Source organism: Camelus dromedarius, chromosome 4 (genome assembly GCF_036321535.1).
Source record: "Camelus dromedarius isolate mCamDro1 chromosome 4, mCamDro1.pat, whole genome shotgun sequence".
NCBI classification, from domain to species: domain Eukaryota; kingdom Metazoa; phylum Chordata; class Mammalia; order Artiodactyla; family Camelidae; genus Camelus; species Camelus dromedarius.
This window is the reverse complement of record NC_087439.1, coordinates 3,005,330-3,029,675: the sequence shown is the minus strand read 5'-3', so window position 1 is coordinate 3,029,675 and position 24,346 is coordinate 3,005,330. Positions and strand designations below refer to the sequence as shown.

General features: G+C 47.4%; 1 protein-coding gene across 1 annotated transcript in view; it reads left to right on the top strand.

Moving 5' to 3' along the window:
- OCA2 (OCA2 melanosomal transmembrane protein) overlaps positions 1-24,346 on the top strand; it is a 176,413-nt gene that overhangs the window by 60,153 nt on the left and 91,914 nt on the right. The window contains exons 10-15 of the mRNA XM_031451151.2: positions 9,312-9,383; positions 10,628-10,693; positions 13,671-13,727; positions 14,813-14,937; positions 18,056-18,194; positions 23,363-23,495. Coding sequence (XP_031307011.2) covers positions 9,312-9,383; positions 10,628-10,693; positions 13,671-13,727; positions 14,813-14,937; positions 18,056-18,194; positions 23,363-23,495 — 592 coding nt within the window. The remainder of the gene's footprint in view (positions 1-9,311; positions 9,384-10,627; positions 10,694-13,670; positions 13,728-14,812; positions 14,938-18,055; positions 18,195-23,362; positions 23,496-24,346) is intronic.

Below are 24,346 nucleotides of genomic sequence, written 5' to 3'. Positions count from 1 at the left end.
TTTGACACCGTCTTAATGAAAAATATTTCACAACATAAAGGATATAGTACTTTTTCCCCATGTGCCTTTCATCCAACCCCTGTAATTAGTTTGAAGAAGGATTGCCTTTCTGCTCCTTGCTGCTGGAAACACAGTTTTTTCGTGCCCTTTTGTTCACCTTATCTAATTGAAGCAAAATGATGCGGCCTTTGTGTGAGATTGTGTGTCTCATTGTTGGACCCTTTCATATTTAATCTAGGATCTCACGTAGCATTTGGTTCAAAAATTAACTGTGGAGTGAAATTCAAGAAACATGCGTAGAGAACATTTTTAGTCGTCCAGGGGATCTCTACTTTAATTTACAGAAATGGGAAGTGTGTTTGGAGAGAGGGGAGATGCCATATTTCAGAGTACAGCGCACATATCACAATGCTGTTTTTCAGTGGAAACTTCCACGTTCAGTTTTCCTGATTTTTGTCCTTGTATTTTGCATGGCTGAATTTAAATTACAGCCATGGCTAATGGTTCTGCTCTCCAATTCATTTCCTTCTATCTGCAAGTCTCTTCTTAATGTTGAGACTGTTTATACACCCAGTATTGTGACTCACAGAACAGATTGCTTCCAGCAGCATCTGGCAAACTTTCTCTAGCAGACTCCATTACCTTGTTCCAGAGGTACCTTTCCTGTTTTTTTTTTTTTCCCCTCAAATCAAACACTTCAGAACTGAAGGAGAGCTCATGGGTTATGTAACACAAGCCCTTAACAGACAAAATATGCTGAATTGAACAGATGTGTTTGCAACTGAAACAGTTGATATGGGGCATAGGTCTTCCAACCATGCCAGTTTCTCCTGACAAGTTCACTGTCTGATATTTCAAGGTTTCTCAAAGTGCTTCTTTAGTAAAGCTTCCGGTATTTTGCAGACTTGTCTTGAAGAAAGTGTTCCAGCACCCTCAGCTTTTCTGAACATGCAGTCAGTCACCTGGATCAGCTTGTTTGCAGCCAGATCAAATAAGAGGGGAGGGGGGGTGGGGGGAAGGGACACAAAGGAAGCCAGAGCACAAGGAGCCACAGTAAGACCTGAGGGCTTTGACTTCAAAGAAAATGATGATGTTGGTATTCAGCCGGGCTACCGTGTGTGGGTGGAGGGGGGACGTCCAGTTCTGAGAATTCTGTGTGTGTGAATAGGACCCCCACTGCAACCCCATTTTATAAGTGAGGAAATGGAAGCACAGAGAAGTCAAATCACTTGTCCAAGTCCTTGAGGTGGTAAAGATGGAGAGAGGGCTGGATCCCTGGTGGTCTGCCTTGGGAGCTCAGGCTTCCCAGCAGGCTGCATAGCTTCTCAAGGAATAAGGAAGTGTCTGTAGCCAGAGTGGGGAGAGCAACGTGAGGGGTGAGCAAATATCTGTTATGCACATGCCATAGCCTGGCTTTGTATTTGACATAGAATAATATGTTCCATTATCCAATTCTAAAAATATCAGAAATAAAGATGAATAATGACTCCTCTCCCTGCCCTCAACCCAAGACATCCACTTCCTAGTCTCCAGAACCTGCTTGTGACCTTATAAGGCAACAGGGACTTTGCAGATGTGATTAAATTAAGTACTTTGGGAGATTATTCTATCCAGGTGGGTCCATTTCCCTGAAAGTGGAGAAACTTACTGTGGTCAGGAGGGAGATGCACCTTTGGAATCAGGGTCATAGAGAGGTTTGGGGTTTCGTTTGTTTGTTTTTGGTGGAGGGAGGTAATTAGGTTTACTTATATTACTTATTCTTAGAGGAAGTACTGGGGATTGAACCGGGGACCTCATGCATGCTAAGCACGCACTCTACCACTTGAGCTATACCCTCCCCCCACTAAGTCTGTGTTGTTTTAAGCCACCTGGTTTGTGACGGCAGCCCTAGGAAATGAACACAGGAGCCTCCCATGAGGGAGATGTGACACTCCTGTTTCAAGGTGGAGAAGCTTCAAGGGGCCCGGAGGGGGTAACTCCATGCAGGTCCCAACCGTGGTAAGTGGGAAAGGTGGGACTGAGCTCAGTTTCAGCCATGTCTAGGCGCCTTCTCTGAAGAGGAGGGTGGAGGAGCCAGCGGATGCCTCGTGGTTACTGGGCTGCAGGGACAGCTGAGAGAAGGTATCCCAGCCTGGCCTCCCCAGCCTCCTGACCCCAGTGTCCCTTGCACGTGCAGTGAAGTGACGACTTGCTGCTGTATGCAAGAGGAAATCTGAGGTTCGGAGGGGGCTTGCTTCACCCCCGAGTCTGATGATCAGTCAAGGCCTTATCTGTAATTGGAAATAAACTGAGAATTCGAAAATCGCACTTCTTGGGGAGTGATGGAGGTGTTAGCTATCTTGATTGTGGTGGTGGTTTCCGGTGTTACACATCTATCAAAATTCATCAAATTGTACACCTGAAATATGTGTAGTTTACTGTACAGGAACCACATCACAATAAAGGTGTTTAAGGAAAAGAAGATCTGGCTGCTGTGAGCTGGAGGGGACCTACTGGAAGGACATTTGGGCTGGTGTGTGTGAGACTGTCTTGCTGCTCTTTTTCATTCTTTCTTTTTTGTCCTCCTCTGATTGGGTTGTTTCAGAGTTCCTGTCCTCCAGGCCACTTACTTTATCTTACATTTGATCTACTCTGCTGTTGATGCTCTGTTGCATTTTCCTTCCTAGTCATTGGATCCTGTAGCTCCAGAATTTCTGTTTGGTTCTCTTTTATGATTTTTATCCTTTTGTGAATTTTCTCATTTTATTCCTGTGTTGTTTTCCTGATTTCATTGAGTTGTCTTTCTGTGTTTCCCTGTAGCTTGTTGAGTATCCTCAGTACAGCTATTTCCAATTCTTTATCAACTGCACACAAAATTCTGTGCCTTTCAGTTCAGTTATTGGAAGACTGCTCTCTATTGGGGATGACATATTTCCTAGATTTTTTGTGTTCCCTGTAGTTTTGCTTTGCTCTTTTCTCACTGGAAGTAGCAGACACTTTCTCAAATCTTTACTAGTTATATTCAGGTGGGATATACTGTTTGTTGGTCCTGTTATTTATACAGGAGGCTTTCTCTGATCTGGTATGGACACACCTGCTGCTCTCATCTTTATTATCTTTATTTTTATTGAAGTATAGTTGATCTGCAGTGTTGTATTAATTTCAGGTATGCAGCAAAGTGATTCAGATACACACACACACTTTTTCAGATTCTTTTCCATTTTAGGGTCTTATTACAAGATATGGAGTATAGTGCCCTGTGTAATACAGTAGGTCCTTGTCATTTATCTATTTTGTGTATAGTAGTGTGTATATGTTAATCCCAAACTCCTAGTTTATCCGTCCCCCCTCCTTTCCCCTTTGGTAACCATAGTTTATTTTCTATGTCTGGTGGGTCTGTTTCTGGCTTGTAGATAAGTAATAGATTCCACATATGATATTTGTCTTTCTCTGTCTGACTTATTAGTTCACTTATGATCATCTCTAGGTCCATCCATGTTGCTGCAAATGGCATTATTTCATTCTTTTCTATGGCTGAGTAATATTCCATTGTATATATTCATGTTATATCTTTTTCTACCCTTTTACTTTCAAACTATTTGTGTCTTTGTTTCTAAAGAGTGTCTCATATAGTATATTCTTGCATTATTTATTTTAACCTTTCTGCCATTTTTTGCCTTTTGATTGGAGTGTTTAATTCATGTACATTTAATGTAATTGCTGATGAGGTAGGGTTTATCTGTCATTTTGGTATTTATTTTCTTTGTGTCTTGGCTGTTGTAAATAGTTCTACACTCTTCTTACTCCTTCTTGCTGCAATTTTGTAACCTTTTATGGCTTCTCTGGTCCTTACAACTCACCAGGCTGGCTGCTGGAAACCTCTCTTTTGTTTTCCGGAAGGTGGTGCCACTGCTCCGTTTGTGGCTCTCCCTGGCCCACAGACCTGGTCTGTTTTCTGATGGCACTTCATTTACCATTGACAGGGAGTGCTTGCACTACCACACACACACACACACACACACACACACACGGGGTGGCTGCAGAGGCAGGGGAGGGGTGTCACGGGCACCTGTGGGCCTGGGGGGCATCGGAGGGTGAATTTCTCCCAAAGGTTCCTGGTAAGACTTCCTGCTGAAGTGCTGAGTGTAGGAACTGTGTTCCTTAGTGCCCTTTGATGTTATTTGACCCCTTCCTCTCTCCCTCCCCAGTCATGAAGGCCCTGCCTGAGCGCTCTGGTGCTGGTGGGGAGAAGAGGCTGTCGGTGGAGCACGGGTGCATCGCTGTCCTCCCCCATCAGCTGGTTCGGCCCCGTGCGGGGTGGCCTTGGGGGAGGGGCAGTGCTGGCCAAGTTCCTCTCACCCTCTCCAGTGTCTCCTAACCCGTGTTTTTTCTCCAATGATGTGCTGAAATCTCCTCCCAAGAAGGCTGGACTTCTCCAAATTCTCTCTTGCCTGAGGGTGTCTGCCCAGGTCAGCACTCCAGGTTTTCCCTGACCGGCCAAGGCGGGTTGGGGCGGCACTGCTGGCTTCTGCTGGCTTTGCAGCCTTGGCCAAGGTCTGTCTGCTTATTACTGGACGCAGAGGTGAGCGAGCCTCCTCCCAGGCCCCTTGGCATATGTGCTGGACCCTGCTGCTCCTACAGAGACACTTTTCTTCATGGACAGATGCCTAGTTAGCTGTCAAAAATGGGGGACAAAACGGAGGGACATCTCATGCTGCCATGATGCTGACTTCACCTCCCAGTTAGCTTTTAAATGTTCAGAACCTGAGATGGGTAACTAATGTTCTTCCTTGAGCCTCTTTGGTAAATGGAAGGATAAAAGAAGTGCTGGGAGACCCATCAGAATAAGAATGAGGTGCCTAAGTGTCTGCAGACACGCGGTACCCCCGCGGCTCCCATTTCTGCCTTGTGATGTGGTGGCTGCTGGACACTGTCCCCAAGCCTGTGCGTGCTATGCATGTGTGCCTTGGGCTCGACAGACCCCACATGAGGTGGGAAGGGAAGTCTGAGAGCCTTTACTTTGTTTCATTTCAAGTAAACTCTTTGCCGGCCTGGGGAGAAATGGGCATCAGGGGCCCCTCTGTTTGGGGAGGGGCTGCTCACACAGGGCGGTGCCTGTGTCTTCTTGAGCCCCTTCCCTCCCAGTGCCCTGGGGCAATGGCAGGAGCCAGCTGGTCCGTAGTGACGGGGCCGGCAGTGAGGGTGGCTCTCCTGGACGTTCCTCAGCTCTGAGCCCTGTGTTTCTAGACACCCCGGAGAGTGTACAAGTGGTACGGTTCTGGGTCTTGAACTTGATGGCACACGGCCCTGTGTATCACAGGCATTTCGGCACCCCCAGGCTGCATCCAGTTGAAAGCCGTGTACCAGTCACTTCTCACTGCCGTGACGTGGTGGGGTGAATGTGGGCTTTGTGATACTAAGTAAATCTCAGTACTTCTCTGCATTTCACTTTCTTCATCTGCAAAACTTAGAGAGCTCTTCAGTTTGTTGTGGGAGACAAACAGGGCGGTGTGGGCGGGGCATGGACTGGCTGTCCCTGGAGGTGCCACCCTGGCCCGCCATGTCCAGCTGTGGGACCTGGGCCAGCTCCTGTTTTCCTGCACTGGGTCCTTTTGGACCACAGGTTAGTAACAGGGCTCTACTCCCTGCACTGCCTGCCAGGTCGGTCCTCGTTCTACCCTCCCTTGTCTCCTAGGAAGAGGGTGTTCTGGCCCCTTTGCAGGTGATGGGCCTTTGTCCCTCTGCCTTCCTTGTGAATGCAGCCTGGTCCTTTGGTTCTTGGTGGACCGCGCGCCCTCCCCTTGTTGCTGCAAAACTGGCCTCTGCACCCCGAAAGCCAGATTGAGACTTGGAGACAGAGTGTTGGGAGAAAAAGGACAAACAGCTTTATTGCTTTGCCAGGCAAAGGGGAGTGACAGCAGGCTCTTGCCTTAGAGACTGAGTCCATCTTGGGGTTGGAGCCTTGAGGTTTTATAGAAAAACTGGATGGAACCAAAAAGTGATAACGATCAGGGCGGTTTACAGGGCGGTGCACTCCTCTTAACCCCAGTGGATCTTCCTTCATGGAGGAGTTTCGGAGGGTCTGTCCTTCTTCTGAGATTATCAGCCCATTATCTCCTTTCTGGTTAAAGCTATTGAATGTTTGGGAGTTGTTTAGCATAAAAAGCAGTAAGGGAGAGAAAGCAAATTACAGCATTTCTTACTCAGAAAGAATCTGCATCAGGGAGGGCAGTTTGTTTCCTATTCCTTCACCCTATGAGGTCAGGCGTGGTTGTTCCCCATGCCCTGGATGTAGGGATGTGAGCAGAGCGCCCCCCTTCTTCTTGCCTCTGTGGCAGCATGTGCGAGGCAGCCTGGGTCTCGCAGAGCCCTGCCCACCGCCCGTGCTGTGGCTCTGCAGGTGCTGCGCGGCCGGCTGAAAGTGGAGGGCAGCCAGAGCCCCACAGGGAGGGGTGGTGCTGTTGCTGGGAGATGGAACCAGTGTCCAGGTTCTTGTCCCATCCCAGGAAGACTTCAGAGCCAGGATGCGGAGGTTAAGAAATTAAAGTGAGGATTTATTAAGGGGTAGACAATACACTCTCAAGGGGAGAGCGGGCAGACTCAGGTGAGCAGCTGCCCTGAGTTTCTTTGGCAAGTTGGTTAAATAAGGTGTGGAAATGAATGAGCAGAATATTCATTGGGGAGGGAAGGGTTTGGGATCCTATTCCCTGATTTTCACCCCAGCTCCACCTTCCCAAAGGGAAGAGGGATTTTTGTCCTTATTTAGCCTGGATTGGAAGTGTCATGGTTTTGGTGCATGATGGGTGCTTCTAATCTGCAAGGCTAATTTTACTGAAATGAGGGCATAATGAGCAAAAGGTTGCATTTGGACACTAGAGACTCTTACCTTTTCCCTTCAGGCCACTTGTCACCCCAAAATGTGTAATTTCTTATCAGTCCAGAGGTTCCTGCTTTTCTTTCTCTGCCCAGGGAGCCCTTGGTGCTTACATGATGTAGGGTTTTTTGCATTTGGTCCGTGCCCCTCTTTTTTTGCCCAGTTCCTGCATTTGGCCTGCATCCCCTTTCTCTGCTTGTATCTAGCTGTCTGCCTGCCCTAACACATACCATAGCAGCAGTCATCACCACGGTACAGTTTTGGATCTTCCATCCCCCCATCAAGATCCCTAGGGCCTCTTTGCCTTCAGTCCTTTTTGCTGTCTCCAGCCTTTGGCAACCCTGATCTTTTTTGTCTCTGTAAATTACCTTTTCTGGACAGTTCATATAGGTGGGATGTTACAACATACAGTCTTCTGTGTCTGACTTCTTTCACTTAGCCTGATGTGTTTTGGGTCCATCCATTACACAGCATCTATTGGTAGTTGCATGTTGCAGCATGTACTGCATTTTGTTTTATCAACTCACCATGGGTGACATTTGGAATGTTTCCTTTTTTTTTTTTTTTGCCTATTTTGAATGTTTCTATGAACATACATGCTTTATATGGACTATTAAAAGAGAAACTGAGGTATATTAAATTTTTAAGAGTTTATTTGTGCAAAAATGGATTCAAATTGGGCCGCACCAAACCAGAAGCAGTTAGGAGACTCCACCAACAGGAGCTGGGAGAAGGTTTTATAGAGAAAAGCCAGAAGCAAAGCAGGGAAATGATCTGAGTAGCTATAGCGTAAGCATTTGCCTTGTTTGGGAAAGGCTTGTTAGCTGTTTATAATCAACTGTCCTTAGGGTTTGATTTCTTATCTTTGAGGTATTATAGGCTTAGCTTTTTGTTTTCTTACATAGGCTGCTAAAGCATTAGTGTTACTGAACTCAGGTTCAGTGGTTCACCACTCAGAAGCCAATAATTGAGAGGCAAGTGTTGGTAGAAGGAAAAGTTGCTTTATTCAGAAAAGCTGTCAATCTCGGGAGAAGGTGGACTCATGTCTTGAGACCACCTCCAAAGATCCTGCTCAGCCATGACAATTTTTAAAGGGAAAAGGGGTTAATAATTCCAGTTCATCATTAAGGTTAGAGATCAGATTCTTTGTCATTTTCCCACTGTGTGCAGACCTGCTGACTTCTGGTCTTTCTCTGGATGCTGTCTTGCCTGCATGGTCCACTTGCAGTTAGATACTCTCTTGCCCATGGGGTCTGCCTGCAAATTTATTAAGGGGAAGGTAGGGGTAGAAAGCCGTCATTCTTTAACTAGTGAATTCTTCATTCTTACTATTTTTAATCCAGGAAAGGAATCGACAGCTTAGGCAAGGCATTGTGTACATTCAGTAAAGCAAAAATCAGGAGTTAGGTTAAATGTTACATAGTGATTTCATTTTTATGATTAAGGCTTGAGGGAAACAGAGATGAACAGACAGAAAAGGAACAAAAGAGCTGCTTAGATTAGAGCCACCTCAGTATCTCTTGTTTATTTTAACAGGACATGTGCTTTTCTTTCTCTTGGGTAGGTTTGTAGGAGTGGAATTTGCTGGTCATATGGTAAATTTATTATTTCACTTTGTAAGAAACTGCCAAACTTTTTCACAATGGCTGCACCATTTTACATTCCCACCAGCAACGTTTGAGTGTTCCAATTCCTCTGCATCCTTGCCTTTCTTTATATTTTGTCTTAGAAATTCCATGTCCATTTGAATTATAATTAAATAGAAAAAGTACTTTTGTGGTTCAGTGATAACACTGAAGTCTCAATTAGATTAAGCATTTGGCTGGATACTTCTGGTTTAATAACAGTCTCAGTAATTGGGCAGAATTGATTTATGTTGTGGAACTAATGGTCCAGTTGCCTAGAAATTAAATGATAGATAATTAATGACAATTTACTGCAGGCTTCCTTATAGAACATACTTTATCCAGCCTTCTGCTTCTACTTCATGGTCATCTGATTATGCAGGAAATGAAAGCAGCTTTCTTTATTTTTCCTTTTTTTTTTCTTTTTTTTTTTAGTTGAAGTATAGTCAATTACAATGTGTCAGTTTCTGGGGTACAGCGTAATGTCCCAGTCATGCATACATGTGTATGTGTGTGTGTGTGTGTATATTCATTTTCATACTCTTTTTCATTAAAGGTTATTACAAGATATTGAGTATAGTTCCTGGTGCTATACAGAAGAAATTCATTTTTTTATCTAGAAAGCAGCTTTCTTTAGAAGGCAGACTGGTGGTGGTTATGTCTGTCTCTAGGGCGTCCACACTATAAAACAGACAAACCCATGATTTGTTTATTGTCCCAGTAGAGATGTTATAGGATGGCCAGTCTTGACAGATACTTATACCAAAACCGGCTTCTGTGTGTTTTGAACCCCTGTGGATTAGGATGCAGTAATTTTCTGTGTTTCTTTCCAGATCGTTCACAGAACCCTGGCAGCTATGTTGGGTTCCCTTGCGGCGTTAGCAGCCCTGGCTGTGATTGGTGACGTAAGTTTTGATGCTTTGAGTCGAAGGCTTAGCCCTCAATAGAGCACCAGATTCAAAGACAGTCCAAGAATTAGGTGTTAGCTGGTGCTTTTAATATTCATGTACTGTTTTCACGTTTCCCCTGGGAACCATGCTAGAGGCATGGACAGACTTCACAGCGCAGACAAGTAATTAACATTGACTTTGTCACGCATCCCAGCAGCATTATCCTTCATCCTAGCTGAGGAAAGGCTCATGGTGGTCACGCCTTTGCCCAGGCGGTGTAGCTGAGCCACGTTAGAGCTGGCCCTGCATGCTGTCGGCCCTTGGTACCTGGAGGAGGCCATCCTGGCTGGAGCAGAGCGGTGGGATAGATAGTGAGGCGGTGGTGGGGGGACGGTTCTGTCCCAGGCAGAAATCAGGGCGTCCCTGGAGGTGCATGTGTGGGCGGTGATGGCACCCCCTCAGGCTCTGAGCATGTCTGTCCAGCGGGGACATAAGGATGAATGCAGGGAGGCAGGAGAGGCCGAGTGCCTGCCGAGGTTGGAGGCCAGAGTTGCTTGAGTAGGAATGCTGGGACGTGGCAACACACAGAACCTGGAGTGAAAACAACTCTGTGGGAGTCCACGGATTGTTCTGAAAACTGCTACTAAAGGCTGTTCAGTCAGCCAAAGAATACTAACTGGTTTAAAAATCTGTGTGGGGCTATGTTCAGTTAGTTATTGTTTTTTTTTTCTTTTTCTTGGTTAGAGTTGGTGTAAACAAACACTAACCTTGAGGGTAAAATGTCCCAGAATCCTAACACTGACACATAAATCACTGTTATTTTTAATAATTATTAAGAAATAGTGTAGTGGTAGTTACTTAATTTTAGAAATCATTGATGTGGCTCGTGGCATGTGCTGCGGGAAGCTACCTGGACCATCACGCGGTCCTTTTCCAACAACCGGGCTGTCCAAGTGCCCTCGCTTCATGAAAGTCTGTGCTTCCCAGTTCCCCATGACCCGGCCTTCCCTACAGGGACAGGGGCCAGGTTTAAGAAATCTGCTTTTCTTAGTACTAAGTGCATAGATTTGACATTATAATGCTTTCATTAAGAGTATTTTTCATTGATGACATAATCTGACTTCAAAAGCAAGTGGATGGTGTGATTTTTGACTCTGTCCCAACGAGTGGGTTTGATGTGAAAGGCCGTGCGTGTCTGAAGCTTATCACTGGGAGGCTGATGTCCAGGACTAACTGGCGAGTTTGTGCTTTGATTGCAGAGGCCCAGCCTGACCCACGTGGTGGAGTGGATTGATTTCGAGACCCTGGCTCTGCTGTTTGGAATGGTAATGGCAGCCTCCCATTACAGGGACAGGGCTCCAAGCCTGCGGCAACCTGCGACTTCTCTTTTGCTGCTGCTGCAGCTAATTCCTTGTTGTTGTTTTGTTTGTTTGGGGGGAGGTAATTAGGTTTGTTTATTTACTTACTCATTTTAGTGGAGGCACTGGGGAGGGATTGAACCCAGGACCTCGTGCGCGCTAAGCCCGCGCTGTACCACTGAGCTACGCCCCCCCCCCCCTTCTGCAACTGATTCCCAAAGACACTGTGCCGCTTGATAGTTAGGGCTTGACTGAGAAGGTTTGTGCGGTCTAGCTAATTTCTCCTGCGGAGGAATGGAATGATTAGTGCTCTGGTGGGTTAGCTGGAAAATTTTAGTCTAAAGCCTGTCTGATAGTGAAATCATGGTCATTTAGCAAATTAAGCAAAGTTTTGAGTTACTGTCCTTAAAATTTAAAATGGGATGTCCTAAGCAAATGAACCATACAAGGTTTTCAGTGATTGGAAAAGTACCTTTAATTATATGGATAAAGGAAGAAATGAAGAAGTCATCCCTTATTTATCATTATCAGGGGGCCGTTGTGTCCTGTGTGCTGTGAGGTGTCACCGAATCCACCTGTAGGAAGGGAACTTTAAGACGCACTAGCGGGCGAGTGTGGAACATGAATCATATATAGGTGCAGCTTTGAGTACGTGAGTTTGACAAGGGCCTGAACAGCAGTGGGAATGGCTCATGTGCTGTTTATTTTTTTTCTTGGTTGGGAGGGTAATCAGGTTTATTTATTACTATTATTTTTTTAATGACGATACGGGGGATTGAACCCAGAACCTCATGCCTGCTAGGCATGCACTCTACCACGGAGCTGTACTCTGTCCCCACCCCCCCAGTTCATGCATTCTTGAACAGACCCCACAGCTGTGTGATCTGAAGGAGGGTCTTACCCTCTCTTGACTCGAGGACTCACCCTGTGTGAAGCAGGTCGTCATGTATCCTCATTTCCCTGCTAACAGTCTCTCCACCCCAGCACCCTGGCTTTAGTGGACCCAGACTGGCTGCCTCCCCTGTGGGTGTAGTGTGGGAGGCAGGTCGATGCTCTGAACTTAGGCTTCTACAGAGGAGCTAACAGTTGTGTTGGGTCCTGAAAAGGCTGTGGGGTTTGGGCATATGGGAGGAAGGAGGAAGGTGTATCAGATGTTCTATAAAATGAGGTGTTTTTTTTTTAAACTTCAGCGATTGGCGTTAGTTTGCTGGGGTGCCGTAACACAGCACCACAGACTGGGTGATACAAACAGCAGACGTGCGTTTCCTCCCAGTTCTGCAGGCTAGAGGTCCAGGGTCAGGGTGCCAGCAGGGCTGGTTTCTTCTGAGGCTTCTGTCCTCTTCTTATAAGGACACCAGTCATACTGGACGAGGGCCTCATTGTAATTTAATTACCTCCTTAATGTGGTCACCACACTTGGAGCTGTTGGGGGGTTAGGATTTCAACATGTGAGTGGTTTAATTTTTTTCAATTGGAATCAGCTCATTAAGGTTCTGTGATGCTAGGACTTTGGGTGCAAAGACAGCCTATAAAGCCAGGCCCTTCCGTTTCCATCCTATTTCATGCCAGTCCGTCACCCATGGGGCCACTTGCCCAGGCCCTGAGTTCCAGGCTCTCTTGGGGGTTCTGGCAGCAGTCGTGGGGAACAGCTTCCTCACGACAGTGGAAGACCACGCAGGACCTGCCCATCCACGTGGCCATTTGGGTTAGGATGAACGTGGTGGTCACTTTAGACAACGCAGGTGTTGGTACTGGGCTAAATTAATTTTGGGACGTGTTCTGTTTTGCATGTTTCTTTGAAAGACAGTACTGGGCCCACTATTTTCTAAGTACTTTAATTTACATAATTCTATTGAATTTTCACAACCATCTTATAAGGAACAGACATTCAGAGGTGAGGCGAGAAAACTAAAGTGCAGAGACTTAAACACATTTTTTTTTCTGAAGATTAAACATCTCCTGAGGGGCAGGCTTGGCATTTGAACCTGCATCTTCTCACTGCAAGTTCAACACATGGTGCATCACCATCTAAGGGGGTGGAATAGACAATCTTCCAGAAAGTTCAGGCTGGTTGAGGTGTCTGGTTGATTAGACTTAGAATAAATGGGACGTTCCTCTTTGTTACTGACTATGATAGCTATTCTCACCAATTCAGTGTCATCACTGGAAACATGCACGCCAGTAAGCCTCTGGGTTCGTACAGAACCCAGGGAATAATCATTTCAGTGTAACTACTCTTACTTGCGTGTCTTAATCAAATCAGTGACAAAAATCTGTTACATTATTTTAGGAAACAAAATTTAACCCAGTATAAAAGTCTTAAAATGTTTTTTAAAAATCTTTAATGTATTTATTCATTTTTTGTTTTTGTTTTTGTTTTTGTTTTGGAGGGGAGGTAATTAGTTTTATTTATTTACTTGCTTATTTTAATGGAGGTCCTGGGGATTGAACCCAGGACCTTGCATGCCAAGCAGGCACTCTACCCCTGAGCTATATGCTCTTCCCCATTAAAATGTTTAATTGTTGCTTGTGTGGACATTTAGGAACAGAAGGCCACATGCTGGCCCACTTCCTTCCCTGCTTCTAGCTTTGTGACTGTAAGTCACCTCCCATCTCTGCTCGTCCGTCGGTTTCCTGGTCTATGAGACAGAGAGTAATAATAACACCGATGTTCCCTGTGAAGATCGGGTGGAATGATAATGTACCTTGGGCACATGCCCCTGGACAAATATACAAGTGCAAACCCACAAGCAAGGGGCTCGGGGCCTCCACTCAGCGATTTAGTCAGCGGACCACGCTCAGCAGGAGAGTGAGAGGCTTGATGAGGTGGTAGCTTTCAGGAAGCCAGAACTCAGATTTGTAAGTGACCCCTCTGGTGTCGTTTCAGGATGCTACTCTGCTGAAACATTCTCCTTGCCTCTTTTTTTCTTCTTTTCCCCCACAGATGATCTTAGTAGCCATATTTTCAGAAACTGGATTTTTTGATTACTGCGCTGTAAAGGTAGGTTTGATGTAGCACTTAATGGTTATGTATGAATTGATAGACGTATTTCTTACGTGTTTATTTTTCTACTGGTACATATGTAGTGAAGAAAACTGCTATTTAAAGAAAGTATTTAAAAATTCTATCTTCTTTTTCAAAATCACTGCTGCAAGTCTGGGTAGAGTTGCCGTCCTGTGTCAGGTGGCTCTGAGCAGTGCTTTCAGCTTCTCAGCAGTCCCGGAGGAAGGGGACCAGGGAGAAGTCTGCTCCAGCTGAGTGTTTGTCCGACATTCTTTAAATTGGCAGGTTGAGAGCTATGCACTAAACCTGTTTTGCTCTCTGAGCATCCAAAGATTTCAAGGCATCAGCTTCTGATTACTTTGCTTTTTGGTGAAATCGTTTCAATGATTGCTTTCTAAACCTTGAACCTATAAACATTCACTTTTATCACTGGAACCCTGGGAAACCCACCAGCAACTTCCAACTGTCAGAATCTGTCCTGGTCCTGTCTCTCAGGGTAGGCAGGACGAGAGCTTTGCTAATGCAAAGGCTAATTCTGGGCTTGAATTTTTGGTTTTTTGGAAACTGAAAAGTTCTTTTAAAAAATTAAGTCCTCAACAAAGCGCTTTGCAAACTCTGAATGACAGAACCGTGCTGTGATTTTTGCCGTCTTTGTGAACCATCTTGCACCTTGCCAGGAGCTACCTGGCCTCCTCCTCCCAATGCCTTGGTACTAAAAGTACCCCCCAGATCGCCAAAGATCAGCAGACTCTAGGGTCAGGTGGCTCCAACGTCACAGCCCAGGCTGTCCAGCCAGAAGGAGTGTGTGAAAGACTGGAGGTTATACCGGTGGTGGGCCACCTCCTTGTGGCAACTGGACCATCACGGGGCGGCGTGAAGGAGAATCGGATGGAAGGAATGCAGGCCAGGGTGGATTTAGAACGTCCAACTCCAGCCATCCCTGCCCCACTGCGTCCTTGGGTCTAAGTTTTAATTTCACCGTGTGATGTTTATTTAGACCCCCAGTTCTTAGAGACCCTAATGAAAAGTCACATCAGTTCTTTGGCCCCGCTGATCCTGGCTTATTCTTTTTCGTGTCCCAGGCGTACCGACTGTCCCGGGGCCGGGTGTGGGCCATGATCATCATGCTGTGTCTCATCGCCGCCGTCCTTTCTGCCTTCCTGGACAACGTCACCACTGCCCTCCTCTTCACTCCCGTGACCATAAGGTATGCGGAGGGGCCGCCGTGGGCGTCAGGCGTGTGTGGGCTCCTGACCTTGCCCTCCGCCCGTGTGCCCAGGCCAGCCTGCATGCCTGCTGGGACCGTGGCTCAGCCTGCATGGCTGTGACAGCAGCAGAGGTGGCAGCAGAAATGCCTGCAGGAGTCTGCAGACGCGGGCCTCTGTGTCCTGCGGGACAGACCGTCAGGGACCAGGAGGTCTAGCCCACGTGCTCCGTGGGGCGATCAGCCAGAAGGTGGGAAGTGGGGCCACTGTCCTGCTCTGGCAGGCTCCTCACTGGAGGCTCCCAGGACCTGGCCTGCCAAGGCCTTGCCAGGTAACTTTGGGAAAGGAAAATTCCGTTTCATTCCAATTTGCTGCTTTTAATTCCACCTACTTCATTCATTTGACTTTCACTGAGCACAGGAGGCCAACTGCCTGGAGCCTCCTGGGGCTTGGGCTCCAGCCTGGTCATCGTGTGGCTCCCTCCAAGGCCGTGGACACCTGTCTCTACACTTCATGTTTGTTATTTTAAGGATGGTTCCCAGCTTATCACGCACGGTCTTGCCTTCCTTAGACCCATCGTGTGCTGGTCCTGGGGAAACTGAGGGGACACGGGACACGCCCGGTGGTTTCTGGGAAGCTAGGTAGTGAGGGCCTTTAGACAAGTCTCTTCAACTGCACAGATCTGGGTTGTACCATCAAAGGGGTTAATCCAAACTCGTGTTCTGAGGATTCTGCCAGACGAGAGAGTCCCCTGCGCATGTGAATGTCACCAGCAAAGGGGCTGCCTCCAGGGCTCCGTGCTCATTCTGGGCCACGCCTCTGGTGCTGGAGGAGTGGTGACCCTCTGAGGAGGAGTGGGCTGGAGTGTGGGATGGGGAGAGGAGGAGGAAGCGTGGAGCGAGCAGCACCCTGGCATGTGGCCTGCAGTGTCCGGGGTCTGTCTGCTGCCCAGGCTTCCGCAAGCGTGGCCACATTATCCTGGTCCATATGCAGGCATGAATTTGGGGTGAGGAATGCTGGACTCAGCCTTCCTGCACAGGGGGTGTGGCACCTCCCAGTAGCCAGGGTTCTTCTGAGGGTAAATGCGGGATGGAGGGTGTTGTACACTGAAGCACATGCTACACCCAACTCTGCGCCTAGGATCCCTCAAGGGACAAGAGGCCATCCACAGCCACCGCCTCCAACTAGGGGTGGCTGCTGCCGACGCTGGTTTGACAACCACACACGATGCAGCAGACCTCAGCATGTTACTCTGCTCTCTGACGCTGTGACCCACATTCCCAGCGTCCTTGTGCAGCCTGGACAGCCCAGGGTCGTCTCTGCCTTGCTGGGATTTGTTTGCATCCTCTCTGTTCCAGGAACGGGCTTTGTGATTTTATGTGAGAGTGGCAATTCTATTTATTAGTTTAAAAATTACATCTTTCAAGACTGAGGAGTTAGCGTGCCTTAGGCTCACTGTTTATACCACCGTATTCTTCATGACTCTTTAAGCTGTCTCGTCTAACCTGAGCGACATAGACTTTACGGTTAGACAGCCAGGTCCTGCATTGTTGGTGGACACACACTAGTCCTTTTCTTACTAGAAGCAGCTCCTGGGGCCTCCTCAGCTGAGAGCCGCTGCTGCTGCTGCTCAGAGTCTGATCCTTTCTTTCTGGACTCATGTCCCTGGTCCCCGTACATCGCTCCCTTCTCAGCTCTCACTCTGCTCTGTAGGCTGGTCCCCCTCAGGCGAGCTGCTGGCTGTGCTCTGAGCGTGGAGATGGTGGGAAGGACCCTTGAGTGCAGCAGGGCCCCCTGCCCCCGAGATTGAGACCCAGGGCCCAGTTTCTGCATGGAAGTGGGCGCTGTGATGGGCTGGTGCAGGAGACACCTTGATGTGTTTCTGATACAGGAAAAATGAGGGGCAAGAGGATGGCCGTGTCTCAGGTCTCGGGTGAGTCCCTGGGATGCGCCCCACCAAGTGTGGGTCCTTGGCTTTGTGCCAGAAAGAATTCAGGAGCGAGCCACAGTAGAGTAAAAGTAGATTCATTTAGAGGGATACACACTCCACAGACAGAGTGCGGGCTGTCCCAGAAGGCCAGAGAAAGGCCACGAGGTGCCGGGTTGTTAGTTTTTATGGGCTCAGTAACTTCATATGCTAACAAGTGGCAGGATTATTCCAATTACTTTGGGGAAGAAGCTGGGATTCCCAGGACCTGAGCCATCATCCACTTTTTGATCTTTTATGATCAGCCTTTAAAACGGTCCTGGCACCTGTGGGAGTGACACTGAGGAGCTATTGGGTTACAATGAGTGTGCATCGAAGCTCAAGGTCTACTGGGAGTTGGACCTTCCACCATCTTGGTGCTAATGGCTGTGTCATTCTTGTACTGGCTGTGCCCTGCCCCCTTCCCTCCTGTCTCATTTCCTAAACTTTCTTTACTCAACTGTGTGCTCACTGGACACCCCCTGGGGAGCTGTAAACGCTGCTGCCCTGGCCTGCCCCCAGGGATTGGTCTGTCGTGAGCTTGGGCCCCAGGTTCAGGGTTCCCAGACAAACCTAGCTTGTAGCCAAGTGGAGAGCCACTGCTGTAAAGTGTGTGCTGCTTAAGGAAGAAGTCTACAGGCAGTAGTTAAAGGGAAGGGGCCAGGGGACAGCTCAGGGCCTCAGCATTTAGAAGGGAAGGTGGGTAAGTCACTAGGCTGGCAGGCGTGGTGTGAGCCGCTGGGCAGTGGTGCCTTCTGCTCTGTCTCCATCCTGACTTGCAGGGGCCCGGTGGCCAGCGCGAGTTCACCTGTGCTCGCGCCTGCCCTGCACTGAGGACCTGCACCCCGAGTGCTCCCTCCAGACCTGTGCACGGTGGGGCAGGAGGACATCTTCACCTGGATGGCTCAGATGGGTTGCCAGTTAACTTTCAGAGAAATGTGATTCGGAGAGTCCGCTGTATCCCGTAACTCTCTAGCATTCTTGTCATTGTTTATCCCTCAGCATTGCCCTTCTCACCGGAGGGGGTGTGTGTGTGTGCACGCGTGCACACCCTGCCCTTGTACAAGCAAGTGCTTTAAAAATACTTAGTTCGCACATGGGCCTTTCACAGTGTGAATAGTGGGTCTGTTTTCTTCCCCCACAACTCACGACAGATTGTGTGAGGTGCTCAACCTTGATCCAAGACAAGTCCTGATTGCAGAAGTGATCTTCACGAACATTGGAGGGGCTGCTACTGCCATTGGGGACCCGCCAAATGTCATTATTGTTTCCAACCAGGAGCTGAGGAAGATGGTATGTATCAGTATAACGGTGTGGCTTCCAATAAATGCAGACTCCAACTTACTTGCACAGTTAGTAACATCCTCCCCAACGTGGATGTCACCTCTTCAGAGTGCTCCGGTCACCTGGAGCGTGGGAGTTCAGGTGACTGAGCTGCAGTGTACAGGGAAGTGGTCCTAATTGGTTTCATTGCCATTCTGATAACTATTTAAGAAAATGATTGAATAACATGATCTATTTAGTATATTATATTAAACATAGTAGCTTACATTATATTAAACATAGTATATTATATTATTCTATAGTCTCCAAGTGGGAACTGAGGTTTCTTCCAACTAATATTAAGAATAAAATGACCTCACTTTTCAACTGAGGTGGATAAATTCACTGATGAAGAACTTAAGTTTTTTTTTAAAGGGTCAGAAAATGAAGGGATTTTTTTAGGGATTTTTTTTTGAAAGTGCTTATAAACATTAATATATAATTTATTTGTCCACTAAAATAAAAAGTATTAAAAAAAGAGTGCAAATGGTATTTTACACATCTTAGAGTTAAAATTAAATTATATAACTAATTTTCATTTGCTGTTCTTTGGACATGAATTTTCTGTCTCTCTTCTCTGAAGTATCAGTAAAAATGCTTCTGAATTGGAGTCATTTATTATAGATGAGACGTTTATGCGTGTGTGTCCGTGCAGTGTGTCAGTATGTTTTTATATGTACATGCTGTCTTTCATAAAAATACGTGAGCCTTTGAGAGTTCATGGGCGTAAGGTGTCAATGGTCATTTTGTGGGCCCAACATGTTCTAGAGATTCAAAGTATAACTTAGATACTTTGGCTAACCTTTAATACTGGTTGCTCTGAGAAACTGCCTGCAACACCTCACCAGTCTTGGGGGGAGAGCGTAGCTCAGTGGGAGAGTGGGTGCTTGCAGTCATGTCACCCTGCGGCATATCAAAAGGTAGTAGAGCCCTGTGCTCTGTCTTAGGGGCACCCGTCACCCAGGATTGGCTGCATCCACGTGGGAGAGAACTATTTTTAGAGAAAAATACTGTTTTATTATTTTTATTCTACAGTAATCCATTTATTTTTAGAAAATAGAAATAGCACGCACACAAATAAAAAATTGTCATAACCCCCCCTCCCAGAGATAAATCCGCTTAATATTTTGCTGCATGTAGTCTCCAAGAATGTTTGCATGTGAACATGCATGGATTAAAAAGATAATTTCTGCTCTGACCAAGATGGTGTAAGAGGGACTGGACCTACTCTCCTGCTTGAGACATCCAAAAAGATAAATAAACCAAAATCCAAAAAACAAAACAAATCAGATTCAGACAATGGTAATCAAGATACTGGATATCAGGCAAAAAGGATAGTGATCCCTGAGAAATGGGAAACAAAGCATAGGTGAGCCTGTGCGTGCTCCAGCTCACTTACTTGAGAGAGCTTCCAGGATGCAGTGCAGGGAGAGGGAACCCATGGGAGTCCCCACGGCTCCCTGAGTTTGAGGGGCTAGAACTGAGTCTGGAGACACCAGGGCGACTAGAATTTGAAAGACAGAGCCCCAGAGAGGAGAGAACTGCATAGAGAGAGAAGCCCAGAAGATTTGCAGAGGGAGACTACCTGTGACCAGGGAAAGAACAACCCAAAACGATTGGAAGGAACGGTGCTTGGTACACACAGGGCCGGGAGCAATGCCTGTTCCTGCCAGGAGGACTGGAAACCTCTGAATTCCTGAGGCATCGGGTAGAGTGCTCTGGAGGGTCTTACCTGACTTTGGCGAGTAATTATCTCTAGACTGAACAATGCCTTGGTCCCACCTAATAAATCTTAAGGACCCGAAATAATCAGCTTGTTTCTAAGTAGTCTAACTGCATCGAAGAACAAACCTAAAGAATATTTATAGCAACACAAAAATATACGACAACACACAGAGTAAAATTCACAATGTGTGGCATCCAGTCAAAGATTACCAGGCACACAAAGAAGCAAGAAAATATGACCCATCACAAGGAGAATATGAACCATTTGAAGTCAAGCCAGAATAGACCTAGGCGTTAGAATTTGTAACAAACAAGGGCATTACAACTGTTATTAAAACTGTATTTGAGATGTTCATTACGTTAAGCAGAAACAGGAAAGTTATATTAAAAAAAAAAGGCCTAAATGAAACTTCTAGAAATAAAAACTATATTGTATGAGATAAAAATCTCCTGTTAGGATTAACAGCAAATTAGGAATTGCAGAAGAAAAGATTAGTGAGCTGGCAGACATGGATCCAAAATAAAACAGTGAAAAGATAATAAGTAACAAAAAGCATTAATGAGCTAAGGGGAGAACTTCAGGTGGCCTAATGTATCTGTAGAGTTAGTCCCTGAAGGAGAGAGGGGGACAGAAAACCACATTTGAAGAAAATATGGTTTAAAATTTGAATTTTTTTTTTTAAGTGAAAGCAAATTTATTTAGAGAGATACACACTCCACAGAGTGCAGTCTGTCTTACTCAGAAGGCCGACTGGGAGTTGAATCTTCCACCATTTTGGTGTTAATTGCTGTCGTTTCTTGAATGGCTGTGCCCTGGCCCCTTCCCTCCTGTCTCAGTTTCATTTCTAAAGGGAGCCTGACAATAGAAGCTCTGCCAGGGACCGCAGTGTCCCCGACAGTGGGGTTCGCTGGGGTGGGTGGGAGGCCTCCTTTGGCTTGGGATTGAGGCAGGCTCCCGTGGCCAAGAGCAGGCATTTTTCTTGGTGGGTGCCGTCCCCATTAAAGGTCTCTGAATTGGACTATTGTCTGGAATTTAGTCCCTTCCCAACAAGGGGACAGGGCACACAGGCATGAGCAGAGACTCATGTGCAGAGGTAAAATTTTCTAGCAGGCAGCTAAGGGGAGAGGGGTGGTGAATTGGTTGGTGTGGGGCCTTCTGTACATCCCCATTATTGTACAGGATTGGGAGGACAAGGGTCCAGGGAAAGCAGTCTGCGCAGAGTAGGTGGCCTCCATATCTAGTAAGAAAACACTTTCCTACCTGCCACGCCAGGGGTTACCCTAGAGTCCTCCGGAGAAATGACCAGTGTCCTTTGGGAGCCAGGGAGGGTCCTGGGCCTGTCAGTCTTCGGTCCTCTTGGCCTTCATTGATTTGGGAGCCCCAAGCCCCCTTTGGGACTAGGGGCAGGCCTGCTTCCAGTAGCCTCTCATTTGCATATCGGGCAGGGTCCTGGTGGACTTTCCCCTACATGGGGCATTCGTTGTACCAGTGGCCCTCCTGGCTGGACTTAAAACAGGTCCCTTCTTGGTGACACAGTGTCTCTAATCCAGAAGCCCTTCAGGGAGTTCAGGGTTTTCTTAGGCATGAGCCACCCTGTCCTCCTTGCTTGGCCCTGCAATAAACCTTTCTCTGCTCCAAACTCCAATCTTTCCGTTTGTTTGGCCTCACGGGGCATCAGGCACACGAACTTGCCTCTGGTCACACCGTGAGTCCTACCTTTGGGAGCTCTCGCTGCTGTCTGTGTACGAGTCCCCTCACAGAGCTCCATCCGTTATTCAGCTGCTGTTTTCAAGGGCAGCCACTGGATGTGCAGGTAGCTGTGAGAGATAAGAGCTTCAGGTCATTGCACACTGGCAAGCCTAAATTTTGACGCAGCTTACTAATAATGGCTTCTAAGTTATATTGTATCTTTAGCAATATTATAAATGGTTTCAGATCCTTTTCTGGAACTGAGGGAGCCAAATAAGCACATTTTAATAAAAACAATTAATATAATTTAAATCACTCCTTCCAACTCAGTCCTATAGAAGGTGGGCTTTCTGACTGTTGACTTGGGCGTGGTCTCTCAAAGTCATCACTAACATCCCCTGGGACCTACACTCCGTACCCTCATGTGCGCCCCCAAAGGTCCCCAAGTGCAGAGCCAGAATGCCTGGGTTCTGTTGGACCACACTGGCCTCATCCCCGTGGTCCTTCCTGCCTGGGGGTCCCCCAGTGTTTTGTCATTGCCCCCTGACCCTCTTTTGTGGCATCAGCGGTCCATGAACACAGTAGGAAAGACCTGGAGTTCTCACCAGTGAGAAGTTGGTTCTCACGGCCGCTTCCTGGGGACAGCAGCCTTGTCTGTCCTGCTAGAGGTTCGGGGCACCCACCCATATTTGCGGAAGGTTTAAGCACAGATTGAAAGAAAGGACAAAACTGACCAGTGATACTGCTGACCTATTCCCTGACAAATTAACCCAGTGGGGACTCCATCCATCCACAAAGATGTCCTCAGCTGCTGACCGAGGCAAGTAGCTCACAGGCAGGCCGAGGAAGTGTAAGGGAAGGGAGGAGGCACCTGCCTGGGACCCCAAGGCCGGTCGGGAAACCCTGAGGGGGCCTGAGTCCCGATGGCCACTGGGTGGCCTGCGGAGGGCTGTGCTCTCCGGGCACGGGGTGCTCTTTCAAATTGATGGCAGCGACTTCAATGAAATATTTATAAAACCCAGTTTACTTTAAATGGGTGGATACTGCCTCATAGGTTTACGTTTTGTCCCCCTCAGTCCTGCCACCGCATCATGGGGGGACGTGTCAGCCCAGTGGTGACAGGTAGATCCGGCTGAGGTTGGGATTAGGTGTGACGTTGTTTCTTCCTCAGGTTGCCTGTCATTCAGGTAAGAATTGGCCTTTCAATATGAAAGAAACAAATCCTGAATGTTTTCAAAATCACAGTGAAGGGGAGGGTAGATAGCTCAGTGGTGGTGCACATGCTTAGCATGCACGAGGTCCGGGTTCAATCCCCAGTTGCTCCATTAAAAAAAAAAATGGACTTCTCCAAAAACAAGTGAAAATAGATTCCTCAGGTGACCAACGGAAAAACAAAACAAAACACTATTTGGGGGGAAGGGTATAGCGCAGTGGTAGAGCGTGTGCCTAGCATGCACGAGATCCTAGGGTCCATCCCCAGTAACACCATTAAGAAATCAATCGATCAATCAATCTAATTGCCTTCCTCCAACCCCTCCCCCCCAAAAAAAACATGGTGAAGAGTGCCTGTTGTTCAGTGGGCTCCGTGCTGGGTACACAGCCCCCCAGCTGAAGCCTGCCACGCGGTGGGCCTGGCGCTCAGCCCTCCCTGGATCCCCGACCCTTGATGCCCGCACCTCGGGAAGGGCCATCTGTGGTTTCATTTCTCCTCTGCCGTTTCTAGGGCCTGGACTTCGCCGGATTCACAGCACACATGTTCGCTGGGATTTGCTTCGTTCTCTTGTTCTCCTTTCCGCTCCTCAGGCTCCTCTACTGGAACAAAAAGCTTTATAACAAGGAGCCCAGTGAAATTGTTGGTGAGTGGAAGTGCCTCCTCCCATAGCCTCAGAGTTTACTGCCACAATATACATATATATATATTTCCCCCCACCCCAGGGGGAGTTGCCACAGAAAGGCATGAGGTTAATCACATATACGACCTCAGGGAAGTGTCGGTCGCTGGGACACCATGCACTCAGTGTGCCCCCCATATGCCTCTGGCATGCAGGGAGCTTTCAGGGGCTTTAAACCTGTGAGCCGTGCCCCTCTGGTGTTCTAGAGTGTGCAGTGTGGGAAGCAGTGGCCACCGCTCAGTTTGCACGTCGTGACACGTTAAACCATGTGTACACACCACAAACCGCGTGGCTTGTAGACAGACCGCAGTGTTCTAGTATGTCGTGGTTTGAGTCCAAATGTGATTACACAAATGGCAACACAGTCCAGCACGGGATAAAACACCGTGTTCATCAAGGTCGTTTTGATGACACTGTGCTGGACACCAGAAATTGACACGTTGTAACTGACTATACTTCAATTAAAAAAAAAGAGATCATTTTGGTGTGACAGTGACCAGGAGGGAGAGGGCTCGTGGCCATCTCATGGTTTTACATTTTCTTCACTTTAAAGTTTTAGTACATGTTTTATTGAGAACATTGCTGATCAGCATATATTAAAAGCAGTAGGTTACTTGGGAAGCAGCCAGCCGCTGCTCAGCCGGGCCCTGCACAGGTTGCCCAGGTAACGAGGCACACTGGGGTCCAGGAGCGCAGTGATGAGGGTGGGAACCTCTCCCTCACGTGGTTCGTGGTGACCTCACAGAGCTTATAGGTTGTGTGTTCACCTCCCTCATCCTATGTTACTCTTCTGACCTCTGACTTCAGTCTTCCTG